Source organism: Lemur catta, chromosome 7, assembly GCF_020740605.2.
Source record: "Lemur catta isolate mLemCat1 chromosome 7, mLemCat1.pri, whole genome shotgun sequence".
NCBI classification, from domain to species: Eukaryota; Metazoa; Chordata; class Mammalia; order Primates; family Lemuridae; genus Lemur; species Lemur catta.
The window spans coordinates 22,628,627-22,643,540 of record NC_059134.1 but is presented as its reverse complement, the minus strand read 5'-3'; the positions used below and the strand labels follow the sequence as shown (position 1 = coordinate 22,643,540).

Sequence of the window (14,914 nt, the reverse complement as noted above, 5' to 3'; positions counted from 1 at the left end):
GTGCACACACACGCGTGCACACACACACACACACACACACTTTCATGGTTCCCTTTTACTGAGAGCTTACCATGTGCTGGCAGTATTTTAAGCCCTCACATAGGTGAACTCATCTGAGGTAGGCACTGTTATTATTCCCCGGCTCCAAAGCCTGTGTCCCCATATATTTCTTGCTGAAGCTCTGTGGCTTCCCACGTGCCCACGATGGCGCAGGCCACAGGCTGGACACTTTGTCTCTTGGCTTATTGTTCAATGGTTCTTCCCAGCAACCACCGGGAGAAGTCAGTCTGTTTATCCTCATTTTCAAATGAGGTAGCCAAGGCTTCCAGAAGGTGGTTGTCCCTCTTGTCTGTCTGTGCCACCCTTGCACACAGTCTCTAGCTTTTGGAAATGGAATTGGTTGTCACCAAAAAGGCTGTGGCCTCCGTGGCAGGTCAGTCTCGGTGGGCTACTCCTGGGATGGGCAGCAGGGACTGTAGCTTTAGGGGCACAGGCAGGAGAGCCGGGGCGGGGAAGGGGATTGTATGCACAAGGGTGAGTTTTGTGTGACAAATGCTAATGGCAGCCACAAGAGCAACACAGCACAGGACACAGGAAGCTTTAACATACCACTCGTCTGCTTTCCTGCAATGCAAGTCAATTAACAGCCAGGGAAAGCTGATTTCTCTTTACAAAGAGGAGTGCAGGGGAGACTTTCAGGGGACTTGGGAGCAGGGAGGGGCTGGGCACAGGGGTGTGGGTGAGCCACCCCTCAGTACATAGCACCTTCCAATACAGCCCCTTCAGGTGGGGAGGGGGCTTCTCTCTGAGGCCCTGGGGGAATCCTGGTGTGAAGCAGGCCAGTCTCCAAGCTGCCCAGCCCCAGCGCCTGCTACAGTGCCTGGCACTGAGAGTGGCCGAATTGGGGCCAACTCTAGCAGCGGCCAGAGAGGCTTCCTGACGACCTCCAGGGCCCTTCCCTGACACCCCACATTGCATGCAGTTGCCTCTCCTGTGGGGCATCCCCTGCACATGCATGTCCTACTGCAGTGTCCTTGTCCCCTTGTGCCTGACCGTGAGACTCTCCAGGGCAGAGTGTCTCTATTCCAGGACTTATCACATATTCATGGAAAGAAAGAGGACGCCCTAGCACCGGATGCCTTTGCTTCCCCCCTCGCACCCCAGAACAGCTGCCCGGGCCCATGGTTAGACTCACTCCAGGGCAGGAAGGAGCCCGGCCGGGCCACTGGGGCTCAGGCTGCCGCCTTACAGCCGTGCAGAGTCCCGATTTCCTCCTGCTCGTTCTGATGCGGCCTTATTGGCAGGCGCGAGGAGAAAGGCACCAGGGCCGGAGAAGAACCACCCCTCCCCTTGCTCCAGGGCCCTTCCAGGGCAGCAAGCCGAGGGGCGAGGAAATCAATTTCAGAAACAAGACAGTTGTCAGAATCCGATGTAACCGGTTCCCGTCTGTGAAATTACTCGCAGGCCGGCTCCTGTCACCCCCGAGGTCCTGCCCGGACCAGCTGCTATTTACATTTTAATTTGATGTGAGAGGCTGATAGATTTTTAAAACACCACCAGACAGCTCTGCGGCCTCCCTCACCCCCAGCGTCCACACACTTTCCCACCAACCCCAGCCTGGAGGTGGAAGTCTCAGGTCCCAGACCCCGCCATGGGGATTGCAAACTCTGCACCTGTGCAGACCCTCCCTAGCTGCCCCAGCTCCCCTTCCTCTGGGCTCCCACCTCATAAGCTGGGGCGGGCCTGCTCTTTGCAGTTTACAAAGCACTGGTGCATCCCTTGCATGGAGCTTCATTTTTGTTAAGGAGGTAGCCTAGAGTCTATTATCCCGCCACATGACGAGTGAGGAAATGGACGCTCAGAGAGGTTAAGTGATTTGTCTAAGGTCACACAGCTGCTGCGTGACAATTCACCAGCACCCTTTCTTTTGGCTTATCCCAGCCTTCTTCCGTCTGGTTGTTTTTTTGCTTCCCCCCCGTGGATAGATTCTGGGGGGAGTGCAGAAGGAGGCTGAAAACTGGAGTAGGGGTAGGGGGGCAGGAACCCAGTCCTGGGCAGGCTGGGGCTGGGGACGGCGGGAGTTGGAAGGAAGATGAGCCAGGCCTTCTTTGTCTCTGTCTCCCTCCCTCTCTTCCTCTGCTGATTGGAGCTCAGCTGGTGTTTCTGACAAGTCCCCAAGTCACCAGGGAGGGAAGACTCAGTTGTGAATACCCAAAGGAGAGGAGCAGCGTGTGTGGGAAGCAGGATGTGGAAGAAACGGGATGAGGATGCCACTGGCTGTTGGGAGAGCTGCTGAAATGTTAAGAGGTGTGGAAACTGCATTCCAAAGGGAAGCTGGGGCAGGACTTCCCCATTCGCGTGCACCACGTTAACCATAATCACAGAGTTTACCTACTGTGTGCCACGTCCTGTCCTGAGTTCTACATTTTTATTTCCACTTTGTGCCTGGGGAAACTGAGGCCGAGTGAAGTAAATTGCCCAAAGCCACGTGGCTAGTAAGCGCCAGAATCAGGACCCCATCCAGTGTGAATGTCAGAGAAGGTCAGGGCAGGTGCCCAGGAACGGGAGTGCCAAGAGCAGAGCTTCTCTGAAGAGAAACGCATCTTACCTTGGGGGGCAAGAAGACTGGGAACCAGCGGACCAGGGGTTAGGCCAGTCTGCCCTTCCGGGTGGGTGGTCTGGGGGAAGAGGTTCTCTCGTCTGGCTGACAAAAAAATCCCCTGGGAAGCTTTTAAAGCTATTACTGCACAGACTTCCCCCCCCCTCTGTGGTCTGATTTAATTGGTCCAGGGTGGGGCCTGGGCATCTGTATTCCTCAAAGGCCACCGCTACCCCCAGCGGATTCTCACACGTGGTCTGGGGGAAGAACCACAGGGCTGGCTGGTCCCTCTTCCACGCCCATCCTAGTAGATGTTCTCTGGTCCCTCCTCTGCCTCGGGCAGGACACTCCAAAGCCAGTAGGACTGGAGGAAGGACAGCAAAGTTATGGTGTTCTTCGCCACTCCCAAGGAAGAGACTTTACTTTTTCAGGAAGTCCTTCTGAAAGTCTAACTGAAATCTCTCCATCGTTCTCATCTCATAGAGCTTTTCACTAAAAAGGATGCTGTAGGCATGCCGAAATGCCTTTCTGAATGTCCTCTTCTTCACCCTCTCTAAGAGGTGCCCTGAAGCCTCTTGAGGGCTCCACGTACCCCGCACCCCACTTGTCAGGGCAGAAGGGAGCTCCCTGGCTCAGAGGCTGCCTCCTTCTGTTTCTGAAAGGATTACACGCACCCCTGAGAGGTGGGTGGGCCCCTCCTTCCCCCCAAAGGCTTATGTCTCTGCTCCTTGTTAACAAGCTCCCGACAAGAACGGTACCCTGTTTGTCGGCGTGAGATAAGCCGCCACAAAGGGGCATTGTTGGCACACGGGGTGGCGCCGGGGCGGGTGGGAGAAGCTCTCTGCTGGGCCTCAGTGGCAGCATCTCCAGGCTTCCCTGGGGACAGGCTGGGGGTGGGGTGCCTTCTGGTGCCAGCTTTGTCTTTCCCTTCTTAAAGAGCCAGGGCCGTGGTGGTGTTAATTTGATTGCACCCACTTGGGCTTCTTGTCTCCCCTGATTAGCCAAGCTCCACCTGAAGCATGAGATAAATTCAAATCGCATGGAAGCAGTGAGCCCCAGCACCGGGAGCGGGTGGGGAGGTGCCCGCGGAGCAGGGGGCCCCGAGGGACCCTAGCCGTCCACTGCCCGGGCACACGAGGGGCAGAACTGGCAGAAAAGGTGTGTGTGGAGGGGCTTGGGGTGGGGGTCACGCCTGCAGCCCTCTTTCTGCTGCATGGTCGGCCCACTGGCTTCATCTAGCTTGAAAACGGGGTCAGTCACCTGCTCTGCTGGCTGCCGGCCAAGGAGTGCGTGCAGAGGAAGGGGAGAGTTCTCCAGGGAAGGTGGGACCTGCTTCTCCCCCTGCCTCGGGTCCTTGCCTTTCCTGAGAATGTTGGAAAAATGATAGTGATAATAATAGCTAACATTTATTGAATGCTTATTATGTGCACACACCATGGTTAATGCTTTACATGAATTATCTCATTAAACGCCCTCCCCACAGCCCTAGGATGTAGGTAGTATTTTGATCCTCGTTTTAGAGATGAGAGAAGTGATTCTGAACATCAGAATCCTTCCAGAAACAGAAGCAGATGACGCCATTTTTCTAGAATCCCTTGGAAGCTGCTTCCAGATCATCACTATGAGTGTCCTATAGCTGTAAAGGGCCTGGTGGTAAATGTTTCAGGCTTTGGGGGCTATAGGTCTCTGTCATGACTTTCCGACTCGGCTGTTGAACCTCAAAAGCAGCCACAGATGGCACGACATAAAGCACGGGTGTGGCTGGCCTCCAGTGACACGGGCTGGATGTGGCCTGAGGCCCAGTTCGCTGACCCCTGCCCTGGAGTTCTGTGCACTGCAGAGGTCAGACTTGCCGACTCTTGTCCAGGAGGGGGACTCTGGTTGGGAGACTGTTTGCATCGAGGCAGGGGCAGTTGTAGGATGCCGGAAGGAGGGCATGTCAGCTTCCAGATTCTGGAAAGCACAGAGCTATCGGTATCAGACCACTGGCTGGGCATGGGGATACTAAAAGACATGCTGAAGTCCTAACCCCTGTACTTGTGTGTGTGACCTTATTTGGAAATAGGGTCTTTGCAGATGTGATCAAGACTTAGGTTAAGATGAGGTCGTAGTGGAGCAGGTGGGCCCTTGATCCAATGTGACTGGTGTCCCTTACAAGAAGAAGAGAGGAGACACACACAGAGGGAAGAGGATGTGGAGCCACGTGAGGAGGCCACATGATGACGGAGCAGAGACTGGAGTGATGTGTCTACAATCCACGGAACACCAGCAGCCAACAGGAGAGGCAACGAGGCCTCCTGCCCTGGAGCCCCTCGGGAGAGCATGGTCCTGCTGACACCTCGATGTCAGACTTCTAGCCTCCCACAGCTGGGAGAGAACAAGTTCCTACTGTTTTAAGCCACCCTGTTTGTGGTACTTTGTTCCAGTAGCCACAGGAAACTTATACAGGGGTCCGACATGCGACAACAGGTTCTCAGTGCAGAGGGCCCAGGGAGGGCAGCCACGGCCTCTGCTCCATGGAGCTGGAGGGGCTCCCTAGGGTGCCAGGTTGTGTGGGCTTCACGCTCCCTGCTCTACGGGGAGCTCAGCGCCCGGCTGGCGGTAGGCAGGCAGGCAGGCGCAGGGGTGTGCAAAGACCACATCCATCCTGCCCCCCAACACAGCCCCCAGCACCTGGCGCAGGGATAGGGACAGGGCAGGTACTCAACAGCCAGTTACTGAGCAATGAATGAACACGGCAGGGCTGCACATGCGTAAACACAGGCAGGGGAAGATGTTCTTTAGAACTGAATCCTGCCACGTCTCAAGTCTCTGTAGACCCGAGAGGCCCCGAGGGCTGGGCAGGGAGGGGTGGGGGCTCAGGCTTTTGGGGGAATCTGCCCTCAGCCCGCTGGTCTCAGGACAGGACACCTGCCAGTCACACCAGTCAGTCACTTTAGTGGGGCGGGAGCCTCAGGCTCATCTGGTCTAGCACACAGCTCTAGGGAGAATCCTGGCAGAGTGTCAGCCTGTGTCCAGCTGCCTCAGGGCACCCCCTGTCACCTCTGCTTTGACACAGCCACAGCGAACATACTACGTCTCCCGCCTCATCTATTCCATTGCTATTGGTGGCACCATCCTGGCTTCTTTTGTTCAATTCATCAAGGCCTGGTATTTGTGCCTTCAAAATGACTCCGAGAGTTGCCATTTCTCTCCATTCCCTGCTCAAGATCCTAGTGTCACTCCCATCGTCTAGTACGTCATGTACAGACCTCAGGGCCTCACTTCCCGACCAACATGGCCCTCTCGTCCCCAGCTGCCACCTCTGCTCAGGTGGGCTCCTCACTGCCTCCCATGGGCGTCCTGCCCCAGGGCCTTTGCTCATGCTATTCCTTCAGCCTGGATGCCTCCTTTCTTCCCTTCATCTATCCAAACCCTACCTGTTCTTCCAGGGTCAACTCAAGTCCATTCTCCTAGGCAGCTCTGCCTGACCGTGTCTGTGCACTTTGGATTTTTCCTTTTCTAACCTAATGTTGCACTTCTAGTGCCAAACATTTCAACACGTGATCTTGCCCTGTTTCCCGAAGGTTAGTTCCAGCTTCCTATCGTGTGTGTAAATTCCTGGAGGGCAGGGATGGTGACTTAATCTTGCCTGTCTCTCTTTCAGACCTCGGCACCAGCCTGGACACACGGGGGCTACTCAGGAAGTACAGGTTTATTGCTTGGCAGATTCAGCAATTTACTCTGGCCCTGTCATTTAGAAGGGGTTCAGTCATAACTGGAGGAGCAGTTCTAGGATCCCCTCTTAGGGCAGGGTTTGAGGCAGTGCTTAGCTCTCTGCCTGTCTGTATTTTCTTATCCATTAAATGGAGCCACCCAGTGATGACCTTGACGCTTTTGTCTCAGAATGTTTGCTGGCACCTTTACCTGGGTTGACATGGGGGATGCACGTAATTTTATTATGCATCTGGTGTGCCCTAAATGATACCATGGAGCCCAGATTCATCTGGAAACTCTCCAGTGCCGTGGTCGTCAGGACTGCAAGGGTGAGAGTTAAATAGTGGTGACATAAAGCACGTCACCACTTCCTAAAGCCTCTAAGGGGATAAGGGTGCAGCTGGGAGCTCTGGGGACAAGCACTTTTCACTTGGGAGTGGAGGCTGCACGGGCAGGTTCATCCCTCCTTTTCCTTCAGTAAAACCTCCCCTGCTTGTCAGGGGCACTGGGTTGCTATGGCGATGAGAGGGCATGGGGCTAGGGTGGGGATTATTTTATTCTACCTTGAAACTTTTGTACCCAGGTCCCCTTTGGGGCTGGGCTTGGGATGCACCGTGAATTGTTCTGATGCTACTGTTGGTGTTGTGAGGTCAGTGAGATCTCCTGCAGTTCATTCGTTCAGACTCGTCTTCGTCTGTTCTACAACCCCCTGAAGCTCCAAGGCTACAGCTTCTGAGAGGTAGGGCCCGGCACTGACAACATGTGCCCTTGGGTGTCCATTGGTGCAAAAGAATGGACCCACTTGTTGGGCTCTGTTCATGCCTTCGGGGGTGAGGGAAAGGGACAGAGGATTGTGACCCCTCTGAGCAGGGGAGCAGACTGAGTCCCAGGGAGAGGGAGCGATGGCCCCAGTTTGCCCAGGGTGTCATGGGGACACCAGGGCAAGAAACAAGACTCCCGACTCCCTGGCCAGGGCCCTCCTGCCCCCTTCGTGAACTACTTGTTTCGGCCTCCCTGGGCCCTGCAGAGGGTGGGCAGAGCCGGGGCTGGCTCGGGCTGCAGACTCCTGGCTCAGGCCCAGGGTGGTTTGCTGACTCCTTGCTGCTCTGAGAAGGGGGCTGCAGTGGGGCGCCCGGCCTGGTGCGGGGATGTGTCCAGCCTCTGTCCTCGCCTCTGTTTGATGAAGCAGGAGACAAAGTGACGCTCCCTATTCTATGAAGTCTGAAAATCAATAAGGCCACCGAGCCAGCTGGATAATCATCGCCATGGAAGTCATCGCAGTGGCTCGGTCCCTCTTCCCCTCCCCCATCACCAGCGGCTGGGGAGGCGGGGCCCCAGCCTGCAGAGCAGGCCCCCTGGCTTGGCCCAGGCCAGGCTGGGGCTGGGCGGGTGAGGCTGACTGATGACTACCACCCCGTGGAGACGGCAGGCCCTGGCCCTCAAATGCCACAGCTGTGGCCGGGCCAACCACCAGCCCAGACCTCAGCCCCTGAGTGCCACCACCACTCTGTCTTCCTGCCTCCTCCCCCACTGTCGGCAGATCCAGCAGAGTGTCCTACCTGCCCCCGACCCAATCAGGGGACTCAGAAGGGCCGAGGAGACAGCAGAGGGTGACCTGTGACCCCAGGTGTGATTAGACGAAACCTGCGGGCTGGGGTCCGTCCCTGGCGCAGAATGCCAGAATGGGCACAGGGCTGTGCTCAGCTGGGTGCCAGGGGTGAGAATTCCCACCCAGGGAGGGGAGGACCGTTCCCAGCCCCCAAGGAGCTTCAGTCTGGTGAGGAGACAGGACCCACCACCAGGGAACACACAGGAGAATCTTGGGCCAGTTGTCCCCGTGCCTCAGTTTATTACATGTGCTCAGAGGGGCCTTATGGGTATGTATGTGGATATCCTGGTCCACGTGTCCAGGCTCCAGCTACATGCCCTGCAAACAGCCCTCCCTCAGGTCTAGGGGTCACGCTGGTGGCAGGGCCCATCCACGGGAGGACAGACTGCGGAGGAGGCCTCGGAAGGTCCTGGAAGCAGGCTTGGGGCGTGCGGGAAGGGAATTGCCTGGGTACCTGGAATGTGGGCTAGAAAGGGCTTTGCAAGCTCTGGGCGGCCATTCCCTTTGGCCCTTGGACTCCCTCCCTGGGGGAGGGGCAACGGCCCAGGTCCCCTGCTCTGAAGGAAGTGCTGCTTCTGTCTGGCAAGAAGGAGCTTTCTTTGGGTGAATTTGAAATTAGGACCGTCTTGGGTCATGGGACACACAGTTGTCTTTTCCAAAGTTTTGCATCCTGACCTCTGTCCCAGTGGCCAATCAGAAGGTGACCTGGTCTAAGCTCCCTCTACTGCCCCTTTTCCACTAGAGCTGGGTCCATGCCTCTCCCCAAGACTCCTGTGACTCTGCAGCTGGGTGTCTGCTTGCTGAGGGCACTTGGATCTCGCTTTAATTGGCCTGACATTTTGCTAAACAAATAAATCAAAACTCAAACCAAACAAAGAGCCCTTATGAGCTTAATTGGCCGTGGGCTTTGCTGTGGCCCAATCATTGGAACCTTCAGAGTGGAGGAGAGTTTGGGGTGTAACAGTCCTGTCTTAGACGGTAACCTGAAGCTGCACAATGGGGCGGCCGAGTCCCGGGAGGTGCCGCCTCGCGACGCAGCATCAAAACCCAGCCAGCCTCAGCAGCTTGGCTTCATACCTGCCTCTCCATGAACAATTCTCTTTGAAGCTGCTTTAGTTTTTCCCCATGTGTCAGCTGCAGGAGGAATTGCCTCCTCTTCCTTTGGGTCATTATCTCTTTTTAAAAATATTTTAAAAGGGAGATAAAAAGGCAGCTCTGTGGACGTGGCATTTTCTTCTGTTAATTACATGTATTTTCAGCCAAGTTCTGGGAGGTGGTCTGGTGCCCTGAAAAGAGCACGTGTGCTGCCAGGACTGAGCTGGAAGGAACCTCGGGTCAGCTAGTGACTAGATTCTAGCTTGGGCCTCGTATTGTACAGATGAGGAAACCGAGGCCCAGAGAAGACAAAGACCAGTTTGTGGATACGTGGCCAGTGAGCCACAGGGCCAGGACCAGCATCCGGTCTGTGGACTCCCAGCCTGTGCTCTTTCTACCATGCCGGGAGTCCACGGGGCAAGTTCTTGTCTCACCCAGGACTAGACTACCCAGTGACCTTGATCCAGTCTCTAAAGTTCCCTGAGCAGGAGCTAGTGCCTGCCACCCTCACAGGCAAGGTATGGAAAGAGCACTGTAAACTGTAAAGTGCTGTGCATGGAGGTGGTGAGGCTGGGCTGTGTGCTCAGGCACTCATGGGCTCGGCCCACACCGAGACTGGGGTCAGGGAGGAGTGGGGGCCACTTGGGCCTGGATGGTTGCCATCAGGGATGTTCAAGGACTTGGAAAACCAATTTCCCACTCTAACAAACCCTCCACTCCCTGGGGCCCCGAGGAGGGTTCTGCATAGCAATTCTCCAAGAACAGCTCGGGAATCCCGACCCCCACCAGACCCTCGGGCCCCTGGAACTCTGGTTTGGAGCCTGCTGTCGAGTCAACTCTACACAAAGAAAACATTTAGCTTCCACAGCCCATAAACATCTCACAGTTCATCCTCCCTTCGCTCTCTGCCAGACGCCCCAAGTTCCCACCGTGCTGTAGGACATTCGCACACGTGCCCACCTCCACGGCCTTGCTTGTGCTTCCCCCTGGAAGGGCATGACCGTCCCCCTCCTGGTTCTTGTCAGCATCCTGCTCATCCTTCAAGCCCCGCTTAGCGACTATTTTGCTTTTGTGAAGCTGTTCTTGACACCCCTTCTCTGCCTCCAGAGTTATTAATAAAATTGATGACTCCATCTCTGATTCTTTTTGTATCACCTTGTTTGTAGCTTTTTAAGGCACTTATCATTTTGTGTATAATAGTTGTTTTGGGTATCTGTCTATTTCCTCTTCAAGATCCTAAATTCCCTGAGAACAGCAACTCTGTCTTACTCATCACTAGGTTTCCACCACCCAAAACTGAGGACTGCCAATTGTTGAGTGTGTATTTTGTGCCATGCATTATATTCATTGCTCTGAGTGCATGGTAGACCTTACCAATGAGTAAAACGTATTATTCTGCAATTCCAAACTTGCAGAGGAGGACACTGGGGCTTACAGAGATTGTTATCCTGGATCTCACAGGTATCAAGTGGCAAATCTGGGATTTGAACCCAAGTCCATCTGGTTCTAAAGTCTGTGCTCTTAGTCACGGGGCTTTACTGACCTATTTAGTGAGTGTTAGGTGAGCAACACTTAGTGAGTGCTGAGTTATCACAGGAAGTCGCAGGGACCAATGGCGGACATGCTCCCCAACAGAGGCCAACCACAGACGTCCAACTTGACACTTGGATCGTTTTTCTGCTGTTGTTCCCTTTGATATATTTACTTTTCCTTCTTCTGCTTGGGTAAAGTGGCAATTCAGGTCAGTTTGCCTTCTGAGAGTTCACAGAAGTGTGAGGTCTGAAAAGGTGGAGCTGTATTGGGTCAAAACTTTCCCGCGTTTGTCAGAGGCCTTGAGGCAAGCCTTGAACTTGGCCTTGCAAATGGTAGGCCCTTCCGTGGCTGGCTCTGCAAATGGGTGAGGGCGAGTGTGGGGGGTGTGGGTGTTTGAGATGGACCAAGGATGACTGGAGATGGTTTCCCCAGTGAGCACACGGATGGCCCATGCACCCAGGTCCTGAGGGTTCTACCTGCCTTTGTCCTTTAAATCTAAATCAGAATGGGGGCGTGGGAGAACTGCTGTAAGGTTGAGGGAGGATGAAGGAGGAAAAGGACGGAGCAGGCAAGGGGAGAGCATGTGCTGGGGGTAGCTGAGTGGGGGTGGCCTGGAACAGTGCTCCTGCCTAGAAGAAGCAGGAGGCAGAATGGACGTTCCAAGGATGGTTGAGTGCGCCAACACCCACCCCAGTGCCCTCTCCTACCCGTCAACAGTGTCCCATTACCATAGCGGCATCTTCGGCAGCCAGATATAGCGCAGAATCCCTCAGGCTGTTGCACAAAGGTAGTCAGAGCCTCCAGCCCCAGCAGGCCCTGGCCGTGCCAGACCTCCACGGCCACCTCCTCGGGCCTCAGATGTCCTTGGCCCTGCACGGTGGCCTCCAAGATGGCCGGGGGAGGTCACTGGGGCAAGTGCGGCTGGAATGGGAGGGGCGTCTGTGACAGAGGAAGGGAAAGCAGCCCTCGGAGAAGGGTCTCGCGGGCGCGGTGGGGGGCGAGAGAGACTGTGTGATGGAGAGGCGCGTGAGTGGGAAACGGACCCGGAGGTGTCTGTGAGACCCAGCGGCCATAAGAGAGGGGTGTCCTGGGTTTCACCAGGAGAGAAGCAAAGAACAATGACAGGGCCGGAGTGAGGACAGGGGAAGGAAAGGAAGGGGGGAGCCAGGTCCAGTTCTGCCCAGGGGTAATTAGTGCGGAAGGAAACTTGGTGAGAGGAAGACCAATGGTTAACACTGTGTGTGTGTGTGTGTGTGTGTGTGTGTGTGTGTGTGTGTGTGACTTGGGGCTGTGTGTGCTCAGCAGGAAGCTCTGAGTTTATGACGTGTGTTCTCAGAGTGCTTCATAGCAGCTGCCTGGGGTGTGGAGTGAGAATGGCGGAGGAAAAGGCAGGCCCCCAGGAAGGAGAGGAAGTGACTCACACAGGGCCCCAGGACACCAGGGACACCCCCAGGCGGGGTCTCCTCACACACAGCCAGCCTCCTGACCACTGCGTCCTCCGTCACCCGTGTCCCCTCATCTCCACGGAGCAACCACCTGCCACAGAGCTGGCAGCCCCACGGAATCCTCTAACTTAAAGACAAAGAGCAAAGGCCAAATAATAATAATAACAACAATCTGAGGAGAGTTTGGGCTCATCTCTCCTGCCGACAGCGGGGAGGTAAGGACCAGATTCCAAGGAAGGTTCCAGAGATGCCTGCTCCTCCTCTGCCTCACACAGCCAGAATTAGCGAAGTTCTCCCCGGCTGAGGGATGTAGATTGATTGCCTGGTTTTATTAAGGACAAAGTGCTTTTTGATAGTGTGAGGGAAGCGGCTCCCCAGGGCGGGGATTCCGGCTCGGAGCTCCCTGAACATCGATCGCTGGGGCTTCCCTGCCTTGTGCTGAGCTGAGCACCGGCTTTGGCAAGCGATAAAGAGGCTGTGATTCTTACAGGAGGGAACTCCGGGGAGAGGCTGGGCAGACCGCACGCGGGGCATGGCCGTCAGCAGCCCCTCTCCTCCGCCTACCCTGGAGGGACTGCGTTATGAATGACAAAACCCACGGCTACATCTTTGATGGCCGGTACCATACTGGTGGCTTTATGTATATCGTCTGACTCTTGACACAAAACATAGCAGGTAAGGAACTATTACGACCCTCGTTTTGTAGATCAGGAAAATGAAGTATCGTGAAGTCAAGTACGCTCATCAAGGTTGCACAGTAATTAAGTCACAGCCCCGAGATTCACACTTGGCTTGGTCAGACATGAGAACACAGGCTCTGACTGCTGCCCTCTGTGGCCTGTGGTTCTGTCCTGACACAGGGACAGATGGACCATGTCTTTCTGACACAATTCCCAGGGACCCATTACACAGACCCCTGTAAAGGGATAGGCTGGCCCAGTAGGATGTCTGTGTGTGACCTAGCAGAATTTTGGGATAGCAAAATCAGCTGTGTGCTTCCAAGGCCACTGAGGCTGGCTCTGCATCTGGGGGTTCAGAGGCACAGGTAGAGCACTGAGCTATAAAGAGTGATATTGTTCCTTTGCTTTTCTGAAGCATCCTCCTCTTTCTGTTACCAGTTCTTGCATTATTCGCAACACTGTGAGGTGGGTGGACCGGGAAGGGACCTCTAGCACAGCTGAGAACACTGGAGCACAGAGAGGTAAGGTGAATTGCCCAAGGTCACACAGCTCATCAGGTGGATCTCGAATTGGAACCCAGATTTTCTCCCCATAGACCTTTCTCCTACATTATGTGCCTCATGTTTTCCTTTCTAAGCCACAATCAGGCTGTACACAAGCAGGTGTATATTAATTAGCAAAAATAAAATATTTGAGATGAGTATTCAGATTGAACTGCCCATCTGCAGATCAAAGTAAATGTGATGCCACCTGACACCTGGGTAGAGCAGATCATGAGCTTATCATGCCTGGGGTGGGGTGGGCTGGGACCCTTCAGGGTGAGGCCCTTGCTTTGGATGACAGTGCTTTCAAATCCCCCATCTGAGGGTCCCAAGCCCGCCTCTGACTAGGAATCCTTCCTGCCTCCCCTTCCTAGATGGAACAGTGGAAACCCAGGGGGCAGGCAGGGGACATGCCGAGACGGCCTTGGGCTGTGAGTGGGGTGTTGCGAGGACTCACTCTTGACGGTGAGGAGCATGGACTTGCTGATGTCGGTGCCCACGCCGTTGCTGGCCTGGCAGAGGTAGTAGCCGATGTCCTCTTCTAGGACGTGGCGGATCAGCAGCGAGCTGTTGGGCAGGATCTGGATGCGGCCGGTGAGGGGCACTGGGTGGTACTGCTGGGGGTTCCCACTCCCTGGAAGGAGGAGGCAGTTAGGGGGCCGGGGTCTGCACCGGGAGCGAGCTGAGCGCCTTGGGGATGGCCCCGATACCTTTCCCCTGCCGATCTAGGGCCATCTTGTAGCAGAACTGCACATCTCCAAAGTGCTGGAGCCCACAGAGCTCCCACTGGGCCAAGGGAAAGACCCTCACTGAGGTCTGGCCCTGCCCCAGCTCTGAAGCAAGGAGATGGGGTTGGAGCCTCTGCTCAGTGCCCACTTTGGCCCTGAGCTTCTTTGGGGTGAATTCCTTAGAAAGGAAAAAAAAGATTTTTTTGAGAAGAAGACTGAGCCCTCAAATGGCAGCTGCTTGGTCTTAGGCAGCCAGACCTAGGAAAGAGGCCGGCATCCTCCAAGGGAGCCTTGGGCCCTCCCATGTCCCCCAACATCAGCCACGAATACAGTCTAGGACCTGGGCCTTAGTCAGAAAGCCAGCATGTCCTTGGGACGTCGGTGGGCTCCAAGAAAGACTAAGGTCCCAGAATAGGTTAACTGGTGAGAAGCTGGGGGCTTTGGGGCTCTGGGAGCCCAGGATGGGGTGGGGTGGTACATTGAGTTCTGGGGCTGGAGGGAGGTGGGGGGAGGCCAAGTCTGTGGGGAAAAGAGGAAATATGGAGTCAGCATGGTGGTTGTCCCTGGTCCACAGACCCCTAGGGGTGCTGAGGATGACGCACAGTTCTAAAGCTGGGAAACCAGGACTCCCACCCAGGGCTAGAAGTTGCAATTCAGGGAACAGGCTCAAATCCCATCAGAGCATCCTCCCCTCCCCTCTCCCACCCTCGCAGAGTAGGCTGGGCCAGGGGCTTACCCTTGGCATGCTTCCACATGACCTTGGGTGGGGGGTAGCCATCCACCGAGCAGTTGAGCACACCAGCTTTGCCGTAGATGCCGTCCTGGTTGTTGGGCTGCACCACAAATCGAGGGGGCACTGCAGAAAGAGGGAGGGGAGGGAGAAACAGATGGTCTCCATCTCTGATAGGTCTCCCAGGGCTTGGGGCACCTTCCATGCAAGCTCAGTCCCGCCTGGACTGTTATAAAGTTGGGAGCAGGCAGCTTCTG

General features: G+C 55.4%; 1 protein-coding gene across 1 annotated transcript in view; it reads right to left on the bottom strand.

Moving 5' to 3' along the window:
* The window catches only part of DSCAML1 (DS cell adhesion molecule like 1), a 326,542-nt gene that overhangs the window by 53,275 nt on the left and 258,353 nt on the right, over nucleotides 1-14,914 (bottom strand). Inside the window, exons 10-11 of the mRNA XM_045556390.1 lie at nucleotides 14,664-14,783; nucleotides 13,657-13,833 (exon numbers count right to left, since the gene is read on the bottom strand). Coding sequence (XP_045412346.1) covers nucleotides 13,657-13,833; nucleotides 14,664-14,783 — 297 coding nt within the window. The remainder of the gene's footprint in view (nucleotides 1-13,656; nucleotides 13,834-14,663; nucleotides 14,784-14,914) is intronic.